Raw genomic sequence first — 22,948 nt, forward strand, 5'->3', positions numbered from 1 at the left:
TTTGCAGCTGTGCCCAGAGCTACTTGAAAGTAACAGCCACATTGTGCATGTCACTGCAGTCTTTGTAATATCAGAAATAAAAATCTTTCAGTTCTAGCTTTCAGAAATTGAAATATCACTTGCTTGTGGTTCAGTAGAAGAAAAACTGAGGAAAACTGAAGATGATTACAAAAAGTAGTTTTTTGGAAGTTTTAGGTAAAACAAGAGCGAGAGGGTTATTTGTTGTAGAAGAGCAGTAATTGCAGAACAGCCTGTGCAGCTCTGAGCATAATTTGCAGCTACATCTCACGCAAGGGAAGCGGTGCTTGGCTTCTCTTTCTGCTTCTGAACGGCTTGTATGGCTCTGAAGCAGGCAAAATAGGACATGAAGCCAAGCGGCGCAGGGATGGGCGATGATGCTGCTCTTACTGGCATCAAGGATGTGCTACGCCTCATCCAGATCCATGCAGTTTGGTAGTTTTATAGTCAGTGCCTTGGTATTCAAGAAAACCATGGGCTGGCATTGCTCGGCAGCTGAGCGGCGTGGAGCACTTGGAGCAGCGAGCTGTTACTCGACTACAGATGACTGACTCAATTAAGCGTTTCATTTAGAAAATGAACATGGTACATGACAGTTATATTTGAAGGAAATACTACCCCAGTGAGCCATAATGGAAAATGAAGTCAGTGAGATCTGGAGCCAGGATATCTAATTTTAATCTGAACTTTTTGTGAAGCAGCTTTGATAGCATCTACAGTTGCATCAAGTTCTCTAATTGAGCAGAAATCAGTGATGGTGAGGGATGCTTCACTTTAATAGGAGGGATCCAGCAGGTCGTTACAAATTTTTTCTACTTATGGAAACTTACCGTGTAAAAATATTGCTGTTTTTCAAGGCTTCATTTGACAGCAAAGTGTGTGAGGCTATTCCAGTTCTAAGCTTCTTTATCCCTTGCCTTCTTCTACCTAGCTCTCAGTCTATCTTACCTCTTACTGTTTGCCATTTACGTTCAGGCAAGAATACTTCGAAGAGAGATGAAGCAAGTAACACCGGTTTAGGTTTTAGTGTGCTGACAATATCGACATTTCTGTTTTTCCAGTGGAACCTTCTGACAAGGAACGATATTTTTAAATGTAGAGTTCAGACTTCTGATTCATAACTCTTTCTGTGCACTAATCCGTGGACTAGGTTGTGCCTGGAAGGGGGAGGGAGGCTGGGTGAAAGTCTGAAAAGAGCCCTCTTAAGCTGATTATACAGCTGCAGCGACGGACTGAGTCTGCCTCAGTGAGCCCACAGGGAACTGGTCTTGCATGTGAAATCAGGATGTGCTGTGTGACTACAGTTTCTGCAGACACAAAGAGTATTCCTAGCAACAGGTAGCAGATAGCTGGAAGTAGTTCTGGAACATTTCTGTTTCAAGTGCCTGTGTTAGAGCCAGCCCTACAGGCCACGTCCGGGCTTCTGTGACCTGCGTCACACCGTGCTGGGCCCAGCTGGGAGAGGCAGGTCTGCAGTGCTCCCACTGCTCTGGCCGTCTTGATTAAAGGTTTGGCAGAAAGAAAGTTCACGTCACTACAAGGCTTGGTCACTTAGAATACATGAGCATGGCCTGTTTGAACAAGTCAGTGGTGAATTAAATGAAAAATTGCTAGAAAGCCCCGAGTTAGTGGACAGTATATAACGAACGGTCCTGTAAGTATGTGTTTTAATAAGCATACCTACCCATCATTAGTGGTCACTGCAGCTAATGATAGTGAGCCTATTTCTGTTTAAAGATTGCAAACCTTTACCGAAGCCTGCTTGGGAAGGTGCTTTGCATTAATACTGTGCCACGTTAAATGCCAGATACCACTGCAGCTTGCTCTGTGCACATGCTGGTGTTGATGCTTCCTTCAGTTGTGAGGATAAAGAATTAAAAACTTTGTTTCACTCACCTTGCAGAAGACTTTAAAAATTCCATTAAACTGACTGATTTTGAGTTACTTCAAAACTTTTTCAGTTCAGTAGTTTAAGTCGGCATCATAGCAATATGCAAAATAGCATAAAATCCACGAGGCAAGATGTCAGTGAGCTTGTTGCATGTTACTTTGTGGACCTTAGCCTTCCTTAGTTCATTGTATTTGATCAGTAACTCCTTGGAAGGGTGCTTCTTGCTTGCTGCCCCCCCCCATCCCTTTCTTGTTTGGTAAAAGCGAAGACCACTGTACTTACACTGCAGGAAGCATAGTTCAGCTGTAAAGCTTAGCTTTAACCCAGAAATAACTAGATAAGGCAGTGAATATTTGGTAAGCGCGCTTCATAAAGAGCCTGCATTTAAAAATTGATAAGATAGTTAATTGAGCTTAGCAACTAACTTGTTGACTGTTTTGCTGCTGGATACACATACCCTGTCTCCGCAGCTGACTAGACCCCGCTGGATAATGTTCCATCTGCCCGATAAGCAAATGAGAGAGCAAGTTGGAGCAACAATGTGTTTGTTTTTAATTGTGGTACCAGAACCTTCGCATAACCGATGCTGATTATCTTGGATATAATGATTCATAGCTCTTAAGTAGTTTATAAAAAAAAAAAAAAAAAAAGTACCACCACCACCGCTCAAAGTTCCTGTGCTTCACTTAGATGTCTGGCGTCTGCTTTCTAAATGGCACTAGTCCGTCCCTCCTTCCTCTCCCAAATCTGTACTGTTTGTCACGAGTGTAAAATTCGGAACCAGAGCAAAGGGCCTTGCACCTACCTTTTAGACTGCTCTTTTTTTTTTTTTATGAGATTTCATTTAGAAGAAGATTGTTACATGCACCATACAGAGTGGGAGAATTTGAAACAATGAAAGGAAGAATGGCTGGTCTTAAGTCATTATTGACTTCTGCAGATTCTCTGCAAATGAGAGACAAAGCCAGAGATTTTCTAGTCATAGAGGGGTGTCCTGTAGGCAGTACTGCCTTTCTTGACACGATACTGCGCTGGAACCATGCTCCAGGAGTTTCTGTTCTCAGGTACTACTTGCGCTGGCTTTAAAGGGAAGATGGTTTTACAGCCCACAAAGTGGAGAAGGGATTGTGGCATCAATTTCTGTGTCTACCAAGAGTTTCCTGATATTTCTGTAAAGCGTTTATTCTTTCCAACTTTTGTTAACCCTGTTATGCCAAAACGCAGCTTCCCTTCCTGCCCCAGCACCTTTTCTGGTCAGAGAGACGGGTCCTTTATTTTGTGGGGAGCCTGGCCTCAGCTCGGACCTGTGGCTGTTGTTGTTGTGCTGGGTTGGCAGTCTGGCCTGGGTGATATGCCAAAAAGCATTTTCCTTTTCTCAAATGAAAGGGCAGCTGTGCACATAGAAAGTCAGCTGGAGGATGTTCCCTTTTAAAACGTGAAATGTTGCTGATCAGTTGATTGGTGGTACCGTGCCTGTATTTGCAAGGAAGATGTTTTCACCCCAAAAGGACTTGAAATTCAGCAGGAGCTGGGATCATTGTCTCTTTCTGAGTGCCCCTCTCAGCTCCTCTGTGTGCTGCTTTACTCTTTGAAAATGCCATTCAAAATCTTTACTATATATTGTATTCTGCACTTGTGTCATAGGCTACCAGGCTTTATCATAGGAAAAAAAATGGCAGTTACCAGCTAACACTAGTAAGGCATTAACAGCATGCATTTCTTTCTTTTCAGGGAGCAAAAGTTCTACTGGCATTTGAAGCTTGTATTTCCTCACTGTCATGCTGAATACACTTTAAAAAGGTACTGAGCTTGATAAACAGATTTGTATAAAGTTTAAATTCTTCTGCTGGAATTAAACTGGAAAATATTTTGATCAGTTCTTAAATATTTATATTATACAAGGTAAACTTTAATATTATTTTCTGCCTTAATTACAGGGGCATTTAAATTAACGCTGTGTAGTATTTTAGTCCTTGAAAGCTAGTGGGCTTTTCAAATCAGGTGAAATATTTCATTGCTAGTCCTTCCTTGATGTAAAGAGAACAGCATGTATATTCATGGTGGTGACATGCTGTACAGCTAATCTATTCTGTTCTCGTGGACTAGGGATTCAGCAGGATTTCACTTTCCTCTCCGCTTGCGCGCTGGAGCTGACCTTCACATACAATGAAATGGTTGCATTGTTTCCTTTGTAGGAAAGCCCATAAGCGCATTTTCCAAAATCCCCAAACTAAGCTTTTATTGACAAATCCTTCTTTCTCTTTTTTTCCTAGCCTGAAGGGGTATGAGAAGTACGCCCGCATCTACTTCTGGGCTGTACGAACAGCATGTTATGCCGCAGGGTTTGAAACTAGAGATACTCATCTGTTTACTCCTTGTGGATGCCAGTGAAGTCCCAGTGTTGAAACTGAGATAGAGCTGTCAATTACCTGTGCTGTATTGATACACATTTATAATCCTCCTATAAAGTGCTCAGTTGTACCACTGTAGCACGCAAATACACAGTTTCCTTTAAATGACTCAGATAATAGATTTTTGTGTACACGATGAAGCATGTCTTATGTATTTGATTTTTATCTTTTGTGAAAGGGTGCCAGAGGATAAAACGCTCACCGATATCCTTAAGCCCTACATTGATCCAGTGGAGTCAGATCCTGTAGTTTGTCAAAGGTGCGTACTGAATAACTTTCTGTCTAATTCACTAATAAAAGAAAGGAGTCATCCTGAATAGATTGCTTAAAGTAGCTGCACTTTCAATATGTAAGGTTGAGGTCCCTGTCAGCAGGACATCCTTAATTCCTGTGGCAAAAACCATCCCAACTTTCACAATTAAGTAACCCTGGAATATAGCCACAAAGTTTAAATCAGTAGAAGATTAAGACGTTGACTCATAGCATACAAATCAAATAAAGCAACTGTAGTTCTAAAAAATATGACCATAATTATCTGCAGTGAACCTTTTCTTTGGAGGAATTAGAAAAACACACTAGTAATTATAGCCCTAATTTTTAGAAGATACTCAACATATGGCAAATACTTGTTTTTTATGAAGAAATAAATGCTTTTGCTTGTTGACATACAAAAGATATCCATCTCTTATGGATGATAAGAGTCTGAAGTACATCATTGTCTCTTCATCTGTTGCTTATTCTTTTTTTTCAGATTAAAAATCTATACAATGTCTCCTCAGTCAGATGTACAAATTTTAATGAAAATAGAAAACAGGAAGCAAAACTCTATCAGGTAAGATGGTTCTTTAGTTTGTGTGCTTCTTAATTAAGGATAGAAAAAATATATAAATACATTTCTTAGTCTTTAGTATCACAGGGACCTATCACATATCTCATGGATTAAGCTTCAGTGAGTAATCACCAGCCATTTTAAGTGATTCCGCAAAAAAACATTATTTCTTTGTCTTTTAATATATCAACATTGAAATTTCTGCACAATTAGACGATTCTGCACGATTGGTAAATTCAGCCAAGTCATACTTGGACAGTTTAAGAAGCCGTGGCACTCACGGCTGCATTGGTGGACTGGTGAGTGTGCATCTGCCTGAACTGCTTCAGCAGCAGTCCATGCAAATGTTTGAGTGTTTGCGCTGAAGTTGTGTTAAATGCTAAATTAATGCATTGAGCAGCTAAAGCGTAGTGTCCGTTCTCTTCTATAAGATCCTCTGTGGATATGTGAACCTCAAGGGAGTCAGCTGGGGAGCTGTCTTCTTTAAACCACCATTGCAGCAGAAATTACTTCTCAGCACCCAGTCGCTGAATTGGAAGTAGCATATTTTTCTCAACGTTACTAGCTCATTACTCTTCATGTTAAGATATTGCTGGGTGTCGGCTTTTAAGTTTCCAGAGTTGTGACTTGTGAAAAATTGTTTTCTTTGTTTCCAGAACAGACAATAATAATCTTGGACTTCAAAATTAAACTTTAAATAAATAATTTTTGATGGTATAAATACCATTTTGAAGACTCCACCCTGTTGTCATTGTTACTGAAAAGGATATGTACCAGCTTTAATATCATAGCTTATTGTGGTTGACCAGTGATTCCTAGTTAGGGTTCTTAAAGTACATTCTTTTCTTCAAATGTAACAAATGGAAATAATATATTTCCCTGAAGCATGGTATGTTATTTCTAAGGGGAAGAAAAAAGGTATAGTAGAAGAATGCCAGTTGTAACTGAACATGTTTGTGCTATGTTTCTCTTTCCCAGTAAGTATTATTCAGAAGTGGGTAACATACTTCATCATTCAAGCCACAAATATAAACTCCTCATGGTTTTGATTTTTTTTCCCCTCTTTGCAATCACTACTTGAAATAAGGTTGTAAAATTTGCCATCAGAGTTCTCAGCTACAAACCTGTTGGTTTTGAGTGAAATGTGTGGACTGACTTCCGTTTACTTCAAGAATGGCCTAATTCTCTACATTTAGGGGGGAATTAAAAATGCTGGTATTGTGAGCTGACCTGAAAAGTTCCGTGTGGAAGGATGCAGGCAGGTGAAGCTTTCTCAGGTTTCTCTCTCTGCTGTATTTCCCAGTGCTCCGTGAATTCAGTTCAGGCACTTTAGCCATGCAAGTTGTGTATGGTGTTGTACCCAAGTAAAAAAGCCATTCTAGAACTTAGTGCTAGGAAACGGCATCAGAACAATTTCCCATTTTACAATACTTTATGGCAGACTTGGGCTCAGCTGTCAGTAGTGGTATTCGGGACAGGTTTCCACAGCATGAACAACTTCTGTCCCCTTCGCAGATTAACGTAGGAAAAACTGAGAATGCATTCAGCTAGTTACTGCTGTACGTCATTCTGCCGTGCATGGTTGGAAAGGCAGTATTCAAGTGATGGTACTGAATATTCATTTGTATTTTTAAAATATGGTCATTTATACACAGATTTTTTTCACTGTTATTTTAGTTCTAAGCTTTTGGCGGCTTTTTCAGTTACAGAAGTGTTAATGACTGCTTAAACTGCTACTTAAACTTTCAGACAGGTGCTTGGAAGAAAAATTTGCTTTTGCAATAGCAGGTTAAATTCACCTTTCCGTCATTTGAAGTAGGATAGTAGTGTAGAAAGCTTGAGAAGGAAACCAATTTAATATCAAGTGGACAATTTCTTTTGCTCATTGCTTCCTTTTGTTACTTAACCATTTTCATCTTCTGAAATGGGTATAATGCTTCCTTAGCCCATGTGCTTGAGAGAAAATCATTTTTCATGAAGGTTTTTAGAAGAATCTCAGAAGTTGTGCTATCTGCAAAATAAATATAAATAGCCTGAAACTGGAGTTTCACCCTACACTTCCAGAATCGTCTTTATTTTCCAATACCAAAGTTATAGTAATTAGTATTTAATCAGTGAATCGTAAATTTTTAAGAAGAACTGTAGGAAGTTAACAAGAAGTCTTTTGGATGAGAAACGCAGCTCCTTGTTGGTAGAGCAGGCCCTGCTGTGGCAGCGGGGGCAGGTCACGGAAGCAGCACACTGAAAGAAAATCCTGCTTCAGAAAGGAAAGGACAAAGCTGGTTTGACACGATGGGACTGCCAGCTCAGCAGAAGAGCATCTTCTGTCAACATGAGCTGGGGCTCTGCCAGCAGGCTCTCGGTGTAGTTGTGCTAGCAGAGTTGTTGTGACAAAGGCTCTTGGAGGGAATTTAAGCTTTTACTGTAGCTGCAGTATAGTTAAGAGAGAATTTATTTTGATTTTATCTCCTTTTGGCTCCCCGCCGTTAAATTAATTAGGGTGTGCGTTGTCTCACAGTAAAAAACTCAGTACCTGGGGCTGCAGTGGGAGTACTCGGTACTTGCTATTGATGCAGACCAGCTTGTGTCTTAGCGGTGGGGAGCTGCTGGTTTGTGAAGTCATCACTGCCGCTGTGAGCTCACTCATCCTGCGCCGCCTCCCCTGCCTGGTTTTAGGCTGTGGGCTCCTGTAGGGCAGAACCCTCTTCATTCCTCTTCGTCCCTCTGGGGCCAGCAGCCTGGAGGAATGCGGTTGGTGTAGTCTACGAATCATGCAAGTCTACATAAATACTCTGTTATCCAGCACTTCCTCTGGTCCACCAGAGAATTATTTCTCCACAAGTAGTAGGTTAGTAGGAAGGCTGTAAAATGTATTTGTTTGAGTGGATGTTGGTTTTAGGCTTAGCAGAACCATTTAAGAAAAATACTTTTCATAGCTGGGATTATGTATTATTGAGTCAGTGCAGTGGTGTTTCAGAGAACATCTAAGTAGGATTATTATGGGTTATAAATGTTAGTCTGCTAGTTTTAAGTATGTTACAGAAGGATTTTAGTATTTCCTGCAAATGTTTATGAAACAGGAGTTTGTGGTTTAGTTTTGTCTGTTTTCTGTATTTCACAGCAAACAATCCTTTCAGTTTTGAAAGTCCTTTGCAGAATGCTTTAAATAGAGGGGAAGGGGGGGGCTTTTTTTTTCTTTATCCAGAAGTATAAATTATCCATGCAGTGCAGATTTATGCTTCTTCACAGGAGTGCTGCAGAACTTCAGAAATGCCCTGTTGTGTGGCTCTCGCGGAGAGCTGCCAAGCAGCGTGGTGCTGGCTTTCTCCCTGCTAGGTGCTTTTTGTAATCCCTGGTGACAGTTCTGAGCGAACTTTCCCATCCGTGATAAGCTCTTGCGGGTTTCTGTTGTTGTTGTTCCTCATCCTGATCTCTAGCTCTCCTCTACAACCAGTTTCTAAAATTGCTTTCGGTTTGAGCTGGTAGCACCCCACAGTTGTTCGGAGTAACCTAAAGCGTGATCTCCCCTCATGTCCTCTTGTCCGCATCTGTCACCTAATGCTCTATGGCACTGCACCCGTTACACCACTCGATAGTCTTGTCGTGTAACTGCAGTTACTTTATAAGGAATCTTGTGAAGGAGGGTTTAAAAACATGAGTGTTACACAACTCTTCTTTCTTTAAAGCTTTGGTTTGGAAAAAATCTGCATTTGAATGGGTTGTTATAATAGTTTTCCGTTTTGTGGTGCTCGCCTCTATCACCTGTTATGCAATATTTAGTTGGTGTCCATTCTGTCCTTGGCTGAAAATATTCCAAGAAAGGTTTAGCTGCTGCCTCTTGGATGATTTTTACAGTCTACATTCTTTTATAAAATAGTCTTTTCTTTCTTCAGGATAAATTAATGTCCTGACTGTCTTCAGTCCTTTATTTGGGATGCCTTCAAAGTGACTTCATATGGTAAGAGCATTGCTTTTTCCACTAAGGAAAGAAAAAATGCAACTGCCAAATTATACAGTCTGGTTTGGGAAATACACCTTCTTTTTCTTCTCTTCCTGAGAATTGCCTTATTAGGCTTTGTGTAACTAAAAAAAGCAAAAACAAAAATCCGAAATCCAGCAGATCCTTGATATTTGTTACAGCTAAGTTAGTGGCCAAAGTTTTGAGGGGTTTTGTGACTGTAGATTTTAATGGGATCATTACTTACGCTTGCTTACCATAGAAGATGAACTTATTTCTACATGAGAAGGAACTGCAACAGACTAGGCTTACAGTAGATGTTTTTCTCTCTCTGAGACAATTAAATAAAGATCTCCTTTACTGGGTTCATAACATCTTGCATGAAGCTAGTTGAGATAGTTGTCTGTCTTTAGACGCGCTTGTTTAGTTTAATGGAATTAAAAATAATGGTTTCTTAAACATCGTTGTTAGGTCCTTTATAGGTCATTTTTCTTCTTTGACCATTAGTGTATTCCGAATGACATGTAAACATTGTTTCAGCATAAGTCATTGTAGAACACTTTGGAGGCACTGCCAGAACATTTAGATGTGTGGAAAATTGAGGCTGCTTGGCCTTCTAAAGCCTTGCAAAGCCCACTACTTTCGGGGGACCGTGTCCTCCAAGGAACTCTAGCTTTCCTGTTGTAAACCAGCCACACCACGCAGGGGTGTTGGTGTATAGGATCGGTTGTAGCATTGGTGTTTGTATCAGTGGTACTGGTGCAGCTCATGATTCAATGACTCAGAAAGCCAAAAATATCCAAAGCATTTTTGTACCGGTTCCAGCATCAGGGGGCTTCTTGCTTTGTGTGGTGACATTGGCCGGTGCACATGAGAATACTGGCATGTTTGCCGCTTAATTCTTGTGGACCACTGGGAAGAAAATTTGCTAAACAAGTATCAGAGGTTCTCCTCTACTAAATGTCATTGCTTTATGGTGGTGAACGCTTATTTTGCTTCAACTGATCCAGCGCAGTTGCTTCCCAGAAGCCTGGATGATGTTAGTAATGTTGGAGCACTTCCCTGTCTCAAGATCAGCTGGCAGAAATGAGAGTTATTTCCTTGGATGACTGAGTTCTGTGCTCAAAGAGAATTTTCTTTTGTAGTCCATTGTTTTTCAGCATCTGCGGGTTAGATCACATTAGTAGGTCGCAGTAGTCACAGTAATAGATTTAGGAAGATGAAGTCAGTTCTTTTTGCTTCAGTGCATGTGTGCCAACAGACTTTTAGAAAATTGCCTTGGAATTCCAAGAGTAATATAAATGCAATGGAATCGAATCTTTTTAAATGCAAAACTTACATAGATTTGATTATTTTCTTGTTTTTGTTTATTTTTTTTTTAAAAGTCTATTATACCTGATATTTTGTCAGTGGTTGTAAGAGTATCAAATACTGCTATCTTTAAACACATCAGAGCCTCAAATATCAAGTGTCAGTGTCTTCCTTGGATCGTGTTAATTTTTCATACTGTCTTCCTAGGGCAACTCCTTCTGCATTATCATTTGTGAATAACTTCATGTGAAACCAGTACAGCTTATAGTTTTTGTTTTCTGCTTTTCATAGGTGATTTGGTTGCTTAAAAAAATCAGTGCTACCAGTGCGGTGCTCAGATCAATTTTTATCATCATATTAAGAACTCATTTCAAAAGTACTACTTCATTCATCTAGCAAAACAAAAGGCTGGAATGGGCCCTTCTCAGGCATTCTTCTTTCCCTGCATTTTCTGCAAGTGTTGAAAAGTGTGGGGTGGTTTATTTAATATTCCCTAGTCTTACTTAGGAAGCAATTTCTCTTCACATTTATGTAGTGCTTGGTATACATGAGACAGGAATTACGGATACAAATCCCTGGCTGAACTGCTGGCCTTGGCATGAGTTGGAACAGACCCCAGGCTGGCTTTAGCCTATGCCAGCAGAAGATTGACAGTAGAATTCATTACTCTTCTCGAGCTCACAGCAGCTGGCACAAAAGCAGCTCTGCCTGCTTTACAAAGGCAGGGAGTTAGCTTACAATAGTTATTCTTCACTGCACAACTCTAGTCAGGCTCTGGCTACTTCGTCCTGTTCAAGGGGAAATCAAATTTGTTCTGTAGTCTGTCTCTTAAACACAGTGCTCCTGTGTATTACTTGCTGCTGTCTTTTCCCAGAGTGCTGGGTTTTGTTTTTTATTAAAACTTTTGCTTTTCTTCCTGAATAGTTTGCTATGTTTTCTTATAGGTCACTTTCATCTTCCCAGGTTTGTTACTGCAGCCATTTCAGTGTCATTTTTCACTTGCTCCCTCTTTCTCTGAACATCCGTCTCCCTGCTGACAAAAGCAATGGAGAGCAACAGATTCCAGGATGTACAACTTTTACTGTAAAAAGTAGTCAGTTTTCCTTCCTTTCTACTTACGTTCTTAATCGAAATCATCTTACACAACATAAAAGGAAAGCAGAAAACTAGTCATTGCTGACTATAAAAAGTACGTATGATGTGAATCTGTAGCATGCACAGCTAAACGTTTATGATGTCTGACTATAATTACTTGACCTTTGAGAAGATTTTTGGGATGATTCCAAAGAAAACAGAATTTGTCCATCTTACTATCTTGAGCAATCATTCATTTTTTCTTTTCCTGAAAAGAATTCCTTTATGAACCAGTATGCGCCTGTTTTTTAAAGTAGCAATCCAGCGTTTTGTAACCCATGCTGAATTCTTTTGGATGAACTGTTTTATAATTAATGGTATTGCATTAGGATTTCTGGAGCGTCCCAGCTAGAGAGTCTCAGGCTGAGACATCTATTGCACAAAGATTTATTTGAAATTGCTCTCTCCGCTCCAAAATTCTGCAGTCTGTGTTGCGGCAAGTTAGATCCAGACCACTTACAGAGGAAAAATGTGTGAGTAAGTAAAGAGGTGGAGGATGAGATAACAATAAAAGTGTTAGTGTTGGCTTCACCCGAGTGGTTTGCCTTGTCTAGTCATCTGGTGGTGATCTGCAGGTACCACAGGCAGGCTTAAAGACCTTCAGAGCCTTCACGCTTTCAAAGCAAGTAGGCAGGCCCCAAATTGTGAAAGAAGGGGAAAAGTGTATACCGTAGCCTCTTTTCTGCATCATAACTGGGCTTATTAGCATGGGAGTGATGTGCCCAGCATGTGCACAAGCCGATTTTCTCTCCTCTCCTCTCTCTGAGTAAGTGTTCGTCTAGGAATGGGTTTCCAGAACCATCTCTTCTGGGGGGAAGAGAGGAACTTGCACATACGGCTGTAACGTGTAATGTACATATGGTGTGGAAAAAGCCTTCACTGAAGTCCGTGCACTGTGTACCATGCACACCGAGGGCATACCTAAAGGCAAGAAGACAGGCAATGAAGCCCGAGAGACAACTGCAGACTGGAAAAAAGCCTGTTGAATAAACTGCCGCCCCTCGGCTAGGGGAGGGACTTGCTGAAGGTGGGTTGTAGATTGGAGGAAACATTCAAACCATTTGTCCTGATCCAGCCTAGCTTAAGTGTCGTGCTGTGAGACGTACTGAGGGTTTAATTCAGCTGTATCTACCTCGATTGCTCTTCAGTGTCTTCCAGAAAGGGAGAGAGGCCATGCCTCAGAGTACGTTCAGCTGTGCCTTGGAAGGAAGAGGCACGGTGAGGCTCTGACTTGAAGCTAGCCGAGTTTCTCAGGTATGGGGACCAGGCAGCACGGGGAGGCCGGAGTAAAACGCTTCTAGAAGCAAAGATACAAACTCATTTGTGTTTGAGAGCAGTCAAAGCGATAGACTGAACTTGGAAGCTGCAGCGCTGTGAAAAATGGCAACTCAGCCATCGGTGTTTTCACAGAGGCAGAGGAAAGGGGAACCTCTTCGTGCTCCAGTGGGAAAGGCGAGATCCTGTTATTTCCTTGTGATGCTGCCAAAGGGGAATCCCTCTGTTTTTTCGCTTTCCTGACGGAAATGAGCAAGGACTGATTGTTTCGACCCCGCCAAAGAGGGAATTGACCTTCCTGCTTGTTTGCCAAGAAAATAATTTGTTTTCTTTATTTCATAGCTTTTCCTTTTCATTGTAAAGCGTTAGTAACCCCTTAATGGAAGGCTTATTGAGCTGTGGTTTCCATGCAAAGAACTGTAAATTTGTGGATACGTTTCCAAAACTTAGTGCAGAGGGTTAGAAGTGTTCAGGCTATCTTCATGGGAGCTAAATTGGAAAACTTGGAATTTGCTATCAAGGGATCCTAAATTACAGAAGTATCAATTCTGGTTTCTGAAGTAGTGGTTCACTAGACTAGCTCAAGTGTAATAAGAAAATTATTTCCAGCGTACAAAGGGTAATTTCTCATCAGCTTCGTATTTCTGTTAATTTGGTCAGTGCACTGCTGACTTGCATTAAGTTGTCAATGAGATTTGACCTATTAGTTTTCTGAACTCGGTATATCAGAGTTTTTCATGTCCTTTGTTACTCCTTTGTAACCCCCCCACACACACACCTCTATGACTCCTTGCAGTAATGTTTCATGGGGCACTGTAACAGAAGGACTGTAAAGCAGACCTGTGACATTTACTTTTCCTCCATGAACATGCCAGTATTTTGTTAATGGCAAAGTTACAGAACTTGACTTCCCTGGACTTCTGGGGAACCACCCACAGCTTTTGGTTGCACTAGAGATGCCACTAATATCTTTGCAGGTTTTGAAACTTCAGGAATTCGTCTTCAGTATTAAACCCACTCTCTTTCTAATAACTTTTCCCTTGTGCAATTTCATTTTCCCTTTAGGCCTTCTGGCTATCATTAACTTATTAGGCTGGTTAGCTTCTTTATCTCAGGCACGTAGCAGCAGCATACGATCGCAGAGTACCCTTTCACAGTATATCTGCACTGTACAACGTAGATTTTACAACGTAAACCTTAAGCTCTTGAGCAGTTTGTGAAGCTCCATGGCAAATTTCTGTATGTATAAAGGACTGTTGGCTGTCATGCACTTGAGCCATAGTATCTTTACTTGCTGGATTTTATTATTTCTTCTCATTATGTCTTAGGAGATGGGGAAAATATTTGCTTTCTTGAAATTCAGTATCACTGTTTCTGTATGCTTTGAACCAAATTCTTCTGAATCCAAGAAAATGACATTAGTTAGCTTCATATTTTCCTCCTGTTTGTTTTGTTGTACTTTCTCCAATAACTAAAAGATTCAGAATGGTTTGTACTTGAGTTAATCTTTAGATTGTTGTTTTGCATCCTGAGTCCTCTTACCACATCTCGCCTAATGCTCTGTCTACTCAGTTGTTGCAACAGATGCCTTATCTGTGTTATGTTGTTTGCCATCAATTGATATTTTTTTTCCGTGGTTGTCATTAAAGAACTTTTGCTGTTTTTTTTTTTTTCCCCCCTTCATGCAATTGCCTCGTTCTCAAGAGGTTTAGACAAGGACAGCCTTTGTGCTTCTGCAGTGACATACTTGTACTCTTACGTTGCTTATCTCTTCTTTCCCCAAACTGCTTTGTGTATTTGCTAGGGTGAAAGTGAACAAACCAATGAATCTTTCTGGACAGCTACTATTGTGCCTGATAATTTACGTGACGGTTAGTGTCCCTGTTATAGCTTGTCTTAATAGGGTCTTTGTGTGAAGATGGTCTGTGGTAGAGATACGGCAAGGAAAAGGAACAGTGTCGTGGTTTCCTCGTTACTCTGAAGTGGCTTTATGCGTTCGAAGCGTGTAGGTATAGTGAGGAGGTGGTGATGAAGTCTGAGATGCCTTCCCGGTGCGCTGGCGTGTCTTCCTCTGCATTGTTAGTTGTATCCCAATGGGACTGGTGAGCCAAATGCTGAAAAGAAGAGGTTGCTTGTCCTAATTTTCCTTTTTCTTTTCTGGAAAAAAAAAAAAAAAAAAAGGAAAAATGACTGTACAGTGATGGAACTTGTTGCTGAAAATGGCCATCTGATTCAAAAAGAGATTGGTCAGGCATCTGTTCTGGATGGGTGTAGGTTAAGCTATGCAGGTTTTGACAGTAGGGAGGAGAGGTTAGTGAGTGTTTGTCAAGGCAGGCTGTGGATGTCCTGCACTGGGAGAGAAACCATAAAGCAAAAGTGGAAGGAGGAGCCTAGGAAGTTTTAAAATAGTTGTGTAAACTGTATTGTAATTTTTGTATTAGAATATTAACTTAAACGTGGTCGGACCCTCCTCTCTCTTTCCTTAAGAGTGGTCAAGCAAAGCAGAGACTTCCATGTTTTTCAGCTGCTGTTATTAATTATGTTACAAAGGAAGCATTACGGCAAGTAATTTCCTTTATTGTTTTCTTTTTTTTAAGGACTCTGACTTTTTGTTTATTGTATTTCTGTAATTCTTTTTCACGCATAAGGACTAACAAAATTCACTGTGTTCCAGATTTTTAGAATGTCAAAATTCTGGTGAGAAAGTTAAATATTAAAAGTCTGCGTTGTTTTGGTACATTGTGTTTACTTTCTGCCATATAAGCCTCCTTTCATATCTATTCAAGAGTGCATTTCACTACTTCCATGTTCACCAAATCATAACCACACGACGAGGTTATTCACCACTTAGGAATGAAAGTCCATCTGTTAGTTATTATCTTTGCTATGCTGCAGCTCTTCACAAGGAGTGCTTGGGAGAGCCTTTAAATGCTGTACCCAGTCTTTGCTCTCTTCTGGGGAAACGCAGATAGCTGGAAAATGCTGCCTGCCTTACTTGGGGGATGTGGGGGAGAAATCCTCCTGCCCATAACTTAGCAGAAGTTTGAGTGTGGATTTTAAGATTAGGCCCGAAATAGATACCATGATTTATTGTATCTGAATTATGCCAACTGGATACCTAGATGTTTCCACTGAGTTCTAGGAAGAAAAAATGTCTTTGTTTAAAATATGAGTAAAAGCTTTAATTTATGTCTCTCACAGGAAAACTATGAACATCATTACACAAGCATGCATCTTACTAATATTTGCAGTTTTAGATTGGGAAAACTTTTTTGCTCTTTTCTTCCAGTAGCTAGAAGACTAAATGAGAGAAGTAACATGGTTACAACTTATCTTTAATTCCAGATTGCAGATTTTTCTTTATTATTAAAATCAAAGTTCCTGTCGATGACATTCAGGAAAACCTGATCAGCAGGGAATTTCCTGCTGTCTGAATTTGTGGAGACAAGTTACACCACTGCGATGACAGCCGTAGGCTCCATCTGAGGGAGGTTGTTGTGATGCAGTGACCTAATGGAGCATTCCTGCGGGGGGAGACAGATTAGGAGGCCGAATTTTTGAATTCCTGGAAGGTAGCAGAATAACTATAGATAGTGAAACTGGCCTTTGCAGATACTCACAGATGCTATCAGAAGTGCAGAGCCATGTGAATTTCAGCATTTGTGAAAGGTAACAAAGCAATTCATAGGGTAAATGTAAAAGATTATATGGGAACTGATGTGGGATTGCTGAATCTTGTTAAATTTTCTCAATTGTCTCAATTTTTGTAGGCTTTTAAACTGCCTGCTGGCAGGCAAATTCTGTTTAATTTTTGTCCTTTAAAAAGCAGTTATTGTTATTTCATCCCGGCTAAAACCAAAAGCTGTTGTGTGCCAAGAGTGTCTCTTTGTGGTCCTTATAAATGGAATCTTCTTATTAAGAAGAAATCCAGGCCCATTTCTTGCTTCATGACATGGGCGTAAAGCCCTGCCTGGGGCAAGATAACAATCTGGAAAATGTATTAGGCGGCGGGTGTAGGATGAGGAGACTGAGGGAATGTATGGAAGGGGCAGTAAATAGAAGTAAATACCATAGAGGAAGGAAGATTCAGAGGGAAAAGCGCAATGAGAAGTCCTGCCGAGTGTAGGAACTGGGAAGCTGAATGAGGCAAGGAGGGACAGCAACGTGTGTTCAGTACCAGAACAGGACAGCTTCTCTGCAGCAGGATGCTTAACGACAACTTAAAAAAGAAAACCTCCGTGTCTTATTTGTGTCTTTCCAAATGTGCAGTTCGGGGTTGTGATGCATCACATCAAGGTTTGAACTTGAACAGCACGCTGAAGGAAGGGCGTGAAAAAAGGTGCAGCCAGCTGTAGGTTCTTGCCGAGCAGGCTAGGCGATGCTAGTGATACAGGAGAAGTAGGTAACATGATGGTAAAGGGGTCTCTGCTCCGAGCTCTCACCACACCATCCCCAGCCGTGGTGACACCGCTTCCCTGCAGCTCCTCGTGGTGCTGAGCAGTCACAAGACTTGTAAGAAGCCATTCCATTTTTTAGGATTCATGCTTTTTGGTTTTTCTTCAAATAGGTCTACCCTTTTCATAAGTAAAATCTGAGACGGGGGTGAATTTGGGTTTCTAGAAATGCTGTACAGGGCGGTTGTCTTTTGGCCAGAGGCCTGTGCTGCTCTCCCCACTGGTGTACAGCTGTGTTCTGCTTCTGGGGTACAAGTGGGAAGGTTTTTCTCATGACAAAGTCCTTTAGAGAGAACCTGAAGTCAGCCTTGCTCTGTGAGCCATCCTGTATTTGACTGAAATTGAATGACAAGTATTAGTTTTCTTTTCAGATCTTTAAACATACACAGTCGAGGAAAAGATTGACAGGTGGATTAGCAGAAAACCTCAACTTGTGCTTGTATATTGAGTAAGGAGTGTGGTAGACTGAGGTCTTTTGGGTAGAATAGGCACTAACAGCACTAAAGTTAGAAAAAGAGAGGCTTTAAGCTGCTTTGTTATATTCTCCCTGAAGTTTACAGACCAGATTATGAACTAAACTTTGGGGTTTTTTCTCTGTCATTGTCAAACGGTACCATTTACTAAACACAGAAAAAAAGATAAAGCTCTGACTGTAATGATCTAACACTCCAGTAATTTACTATCATAAAATAGTTTTAAGTACAAATGTTTTATCTTATGCCAAGCTGGACGCTAGAGATGTTTTGTCTAAAACATGAGATAATGGAAAGTGTATTGTGGCATGTGAATTAGTTTAGCCTCTTGGTGGTAAACGTTTGCTTAACCAGAAAAGAATGTGTTGAGGTCCTTGCCAAAGGAAAGGTATCGCCATGCTTTGCATTTAGAGTACTGTAAATAAAGCAGTAAATATGTTTCTGTTCATGTGTGTTAATCCCCGAGTTATGAATGCATTCATTCAATGAGAAATGTAATATACTGTTATCCCTTCTAAAGGGTTTCAGAAAGAACAGGTCATAATTACTTTGGGTTAAGAGAAACTTGAAACCAAATATTTTCATGATGATTGAAGTCGAATATGAGAGAGAAATAGTTTTTGCTCAAACTAAGTTTCCCTTAAATCCCAAGAACTCAAATCCTGCTTTGCCTTCAATATTCTTCTTGTCTGCTGACTCCTCTGATGTACTGTTCCTAATCGTACATTGCTGAAAATCATAAAGCGTACATTTCCTTCACCCCTCCGGGGTTGTTTTGTGGTGGGGTTTTTTTGGCAAAAGAAAGTCCAAGTGCATAATATGTAAATGCTCAGAGAAGGCGGAGCAGCTGTGCGAAATACTCCCCTTATTGCCCACAGTGTATTTTGGTTTTGAACTTCCTTTGGCTTTAGCTGATACAGTAGCTTAGTGGTGATTTTATAATCCTGATTACAGAAAGAATTGCATAACTCAGATTGCAGTGTAATACTATCAGAGCATGTGGTGCATGCTGTGGTTGTATCAAGTGAAAGCAGCAGGGTTTCTCTCGTAGAGGGCTTTGAAACACCCTTCCGTTCCCCAAAATCCCATGTGCAGGTTTCTGATGGGAGAGGACATTACAGTTTTAGGATATCATTGTAGATTAGGAGAAGATGCTCAGTTTACCTTTTACTTGTATGACGTTATATGGCTGCGTAACCGGCCTCAGCCTGCGGGGTGAAGGGGAGGGGAGCCCTTCTGTGGGAAGGGGCTGTGCGTCGAGCCGCGTGCCTCGTAGCACACACACATGCAACCTTCGCTGTACAGGGGTTCCTGGAGATGGTGCTGTAAGCAGGGCTTCTCTTGGCCGTAAACAGGGATCTTGTACCACCTTCTAGAAATGATTGCTTATGGTTGTCTGTTCTGGGTATCCGAGCCCTACAAAAAAGGAGCTCTAAGCACTTCCAAGGTGCCTTTGCTTTTATAGTTGGTCAGGCATGCTTTGTATGTCATCGTTCCAATACTTAAGTGACAATTCATAAGAAAACATGATAAGGTGCACTACTAGGCATGTAAATTAAATCTGTAATATTAGAGGCCATAAGCGTTAAAAATAACAAATGTATACATTTACTATGCATATACTAAGAGTGATTGGAAAAAACAAGTAGGACATTGTCTTATTTTCAGTTTAGAATCTGATTTTGGTAAATATATCCATATGTCCATTTCTGATTTTGGTGAACATATTCATTAACAGCTCTGAAAACATTTTGGCCTGTAATGAAACTTTAATTCCATTCTCCTCTTGTTCTTAAGCTTAGATGTTAGGAGGGTTTAAAAAGATGTAGTTGGATAATAAGGCCAGATATGTAATTTGAATCATAAGAGAGTTCTTCTAAACATGATATCATCAGAAAATCCTGTGAACTGCAAGAAAGCTTTTTTTAGAAAGTGTACATTATGTCCTTGGTAGTATTAAAACCCAAAATAAACTTTCCTGTTATTTTTAAGGTACAATGAACTGGATGCCAGTAGAAGCCTCCTAGAAAATTTGAAAAACAAAGTAATAATTGAGTACCCAACGTTATTTGTTGTCTTAAAAAAATTGAAGAATGACATGGTGGTTCTTGGCCAAGGTAAGCATATATTTATTTCCTGTAATTCTATACTTAGATATTTTAGTTGAATAAACAATAATCAAGGATACACCCATTATTGGTGCCAGGAATGCACAGTATATTTCCCTCAGACTCTAGAAGATTGATATCAAACTGTTGTGAATGCTGTCTTAAATCTTATGGTTGATGTCTCACTTCAGTGTTACTGTACGTATTTGTCCTAACATTGTTTACTGGTGCTTCATCTGTTTTTGTATGGTTTTAGCCACTAAGGTAAAACAATCCTTCAGACTCGTGCTAAATTTTGTACATAGCAGTTGGACAGAGTTGTTTGTTTCTAAAAAATCAAGCTGTCAGAGGAAGATTAATTGTAAGTAAGCCTGCTACAGAAAAGGGAAGCTTTGTCCATGATTTCCCAGCATAACTCCTAAAATTGGTCAAATAATTATGAATTATATGATGGTTATTAGAAATTGTAATGGCGAAGTAGCTTTTTGGGTGGGTTAAAAGCACTGTTGTCTTTTTGGAAAGTACCATCTTTCTCAATAATACAAAGGCTTCACTTTCTGTATTTGTGCTTTTCCATATAAAAACTTTGCTTTCTGCAGCTGCTGATAGAGGGAGCCAGTTCCTTGTCCCTTAGTCCTCAGCTAGTAACTTTAGTTGTCAAAGAACATACTTTTCAGTGATGGGCCCCTCTGTTATTTTTACAGATTTCCGAGGAAAAGCTTTGAAATAAGTTTGCTGTGGCTATTTCCTTGCAGCAACTGAATCATGGCTCTGTATGTATATAATTAAACTGAGTAAATATGAGACTAAGAATATCATACTAGTGATAGCACACCTCCCTGGGTCTCTGATGTTCTGGCTAGATTTCACTAAGTGATCCACTGGAGCAATCTGCTGTCAAGGAACCGTATGCAGACATTTCTTGTGCTATCTGTATATTGCAGGAGAGGGGGACACCACGCCAGGGGATAAGATCCAAGTCTTGTCTGAGCAACTGGATCTCCTGATGTTCACCCTGGGAGTACGTGCAGATGTGCTGCAGGACAAAAACATGAGATACCTTTAGTTTGTCCATCGTTTCTTGGTCAGGGTCCCTTGCCTTTCAGTTGTCAGCCCTGCCCCTATGATTTAGATGTCAGGAGGGAATTACAACTGGTTGACTCAAACTCCATCTCAATAGCGTGGTCGTCATTACCGCCTCCTGAGCTGGTAGGGAGGCTGTCCTTCGAAGGGTGTAGTTTCAAATAAGTTGTCTGAACAACCGTATTTCGAGGTCAGGCTGCTGCAGCGACAGGCAGGCTCTGCAGGACCGCAGGGCGGAGGGGCGAGGGGAAGGGAGCTGATAGCAGCTGGAAGTGCCGATAGCTGGCGCAGGGCAGTGCAAGCGTGTGTCCTCAAGACAGTGACCTTCCTCTGCTGCAGGCATCATTCAGTTAGCCGTCATCCCTGAGGCTGGTATTCGGGGAACACTGGCAGCTATTGCAGCTTTGGGGAACCATTGATTTTCTTAATCTTTGGTAACTGTTTCTAGAGATTCCATAAAAATCAGGTGCATAACTCCTGGTTGAGGTGTCTTGTTTGTGACAGCAAAATTTTATAGCTAATGGCAAAAATAACAGGATATAACAGAGGGAAGGAAAGAGAAATGCTATACAGCATTTCTTCGCACTTAAAGGGAGGTGGGAGGTAAGAGGGGTGAAGCCAGTTTATAATCAGGTGATCTTTTAAAGAGTCTTATGCAGCTGTCTCCAACAAATTGTCTGGAAGCAAACTGAAGACACAGTAACTGAAATAAAACATGTTATAGTTACATATATAATAGCTGCAAATTCTTCATACTGTGCTTGTCTAAATATTCCCAATACATTAAAATGCAAAGTCGGGATACTTGTATAATGTAGGGATTAATGTCTCTTCATTGGGAGACATGTAAGTTTTGATTTGGCCATAGCTCCTCATGTCCAAAATACTCTTCAGTGCCAGTTCATATTACTTGCGTAAGAGTAGGAGCATTCATTTACATTCTTGTGCTTTCACAAGTGTGAAGTACGTCGTTCGTGTTGAAGTAGCACAGTCCTTTCCTCCCTTACTTAATACTTGCTGTAAGATAATTTTGGAAAGTAAATAAAAAGCCAACTATTTCAATAGGTTTATATACTGAAAAGAAGAAAAAAAAAGCCTTTTCAGTCTTCCCAATCTTTTTTTTTTCTTTCCTTTTATTACATTTTTTGTCTTTTTTCGCTCTAAAGCTTTAGGGTTTGAATTGTGAAGGATATTACTTTACTAACAGGCCAACAAAAATTGGACATCTGAAAGCTGACTTCACGAAACCAATTATATTTCTGGTACTTTTAGTCAAGTAGTAATAGGTACTTCTAAATGAATAGGAAAAGAATGAATCGTGACCTGCAAAACATTGCAAATTGTATACTTTTATAAAGTCTGTATCGTAGGAACATTAAAGATGTTGAGTGTGTATTTGTAAGCTTTCCCACTTTACTTTTGTGTTTCTTAGGACCTTATGTATGGAGGCCAAGCATTGAACATTTTCATTGCTCTCTCTTGACTGCGTATTTAGGCATTTAGCATAGACTGGGCTTTGTAAACAAGCATATTATTTTCTGGTGTTGAATTCCAGTCCTCCAGATTGTTTCAGGAAAAGCATGCTCAGAACTTAAAAATAGGAGGGCCTTTTGGTGCTGTTACTCCACGTGAAGACAAAAAATCGCTTTTGTAGAAGTGTGTCACAATCATCAAACTCTTCGTTTGTGTACTGTAAAGAGCCTTACAGAAGAAAGGAGAAACAAACACTACTTAGCTTGCTTTACCAGTTACGTTCACAGGTAACTGCTAAGAGTGGGAGTCGTGGGTTCACCTCCAGCATGGCCAGGGAGAAGTACACTGTAAGGAGAGAGGAGCATTAGCCCACTTGTCTCCCCAGAAGTCACCTTACTGCTGCAGCATTTGGCATGTTCCTTGCAGTCCAGCTTCTTCAGCGAGTACGCCACAACACAAGTTATTACCCTGAAAGACCGGGGAAGAGCTAGAGCTGGACACCTGCTGAGAGAGGCTGCTAGAAGTTAGTG

At 40.5% G+C, this 22,948-nt stretch overlaps 1 protein-coding gene across 1 annotated transcript in view; it reads left to right on the top strand.

The window, feature by feature from the left end:
- The window catches only part of ZNHIT6 (zinc finger HIT-type containing 6), a 34,550-nt gene that overhangs the window by 8,232 nt on the left and 3,370 nt on the right, over positions 1-22,948 (top strand). Inside the window, exons 6-9 of the mRNA XM_083847226.1 lie at positions 3,641-3,709; positions 4,499-4,579; positions 5,072-5,152; positions 19,747-19,871. Of these exons, the coding sequence (XP_083703352.1) occupies positions 3,641-3,709; positions 4,499-4,579; positions 5,072-5,152; positions 19,747-19,871 (356 nt within the window). The remainder of the gene's footprint in view (positions 1-3,640; positions 3,710-4,498; positions 4,580-5,071; positions 5,153-19,746; positions 19,872-22,948) is intronic.

The sequence above is a fragment of the Anser anser genome (genome assembly GCF_964211835.1).
Source record: "Anser anser genome assembly, chromosome: 8".
In the NCBI taxonomy this organism is placed as follows: Eukaryota; Metazoa; Chordata; class Aves; order Anseriformes; family Anatidae; genus Anser; species Anser anser.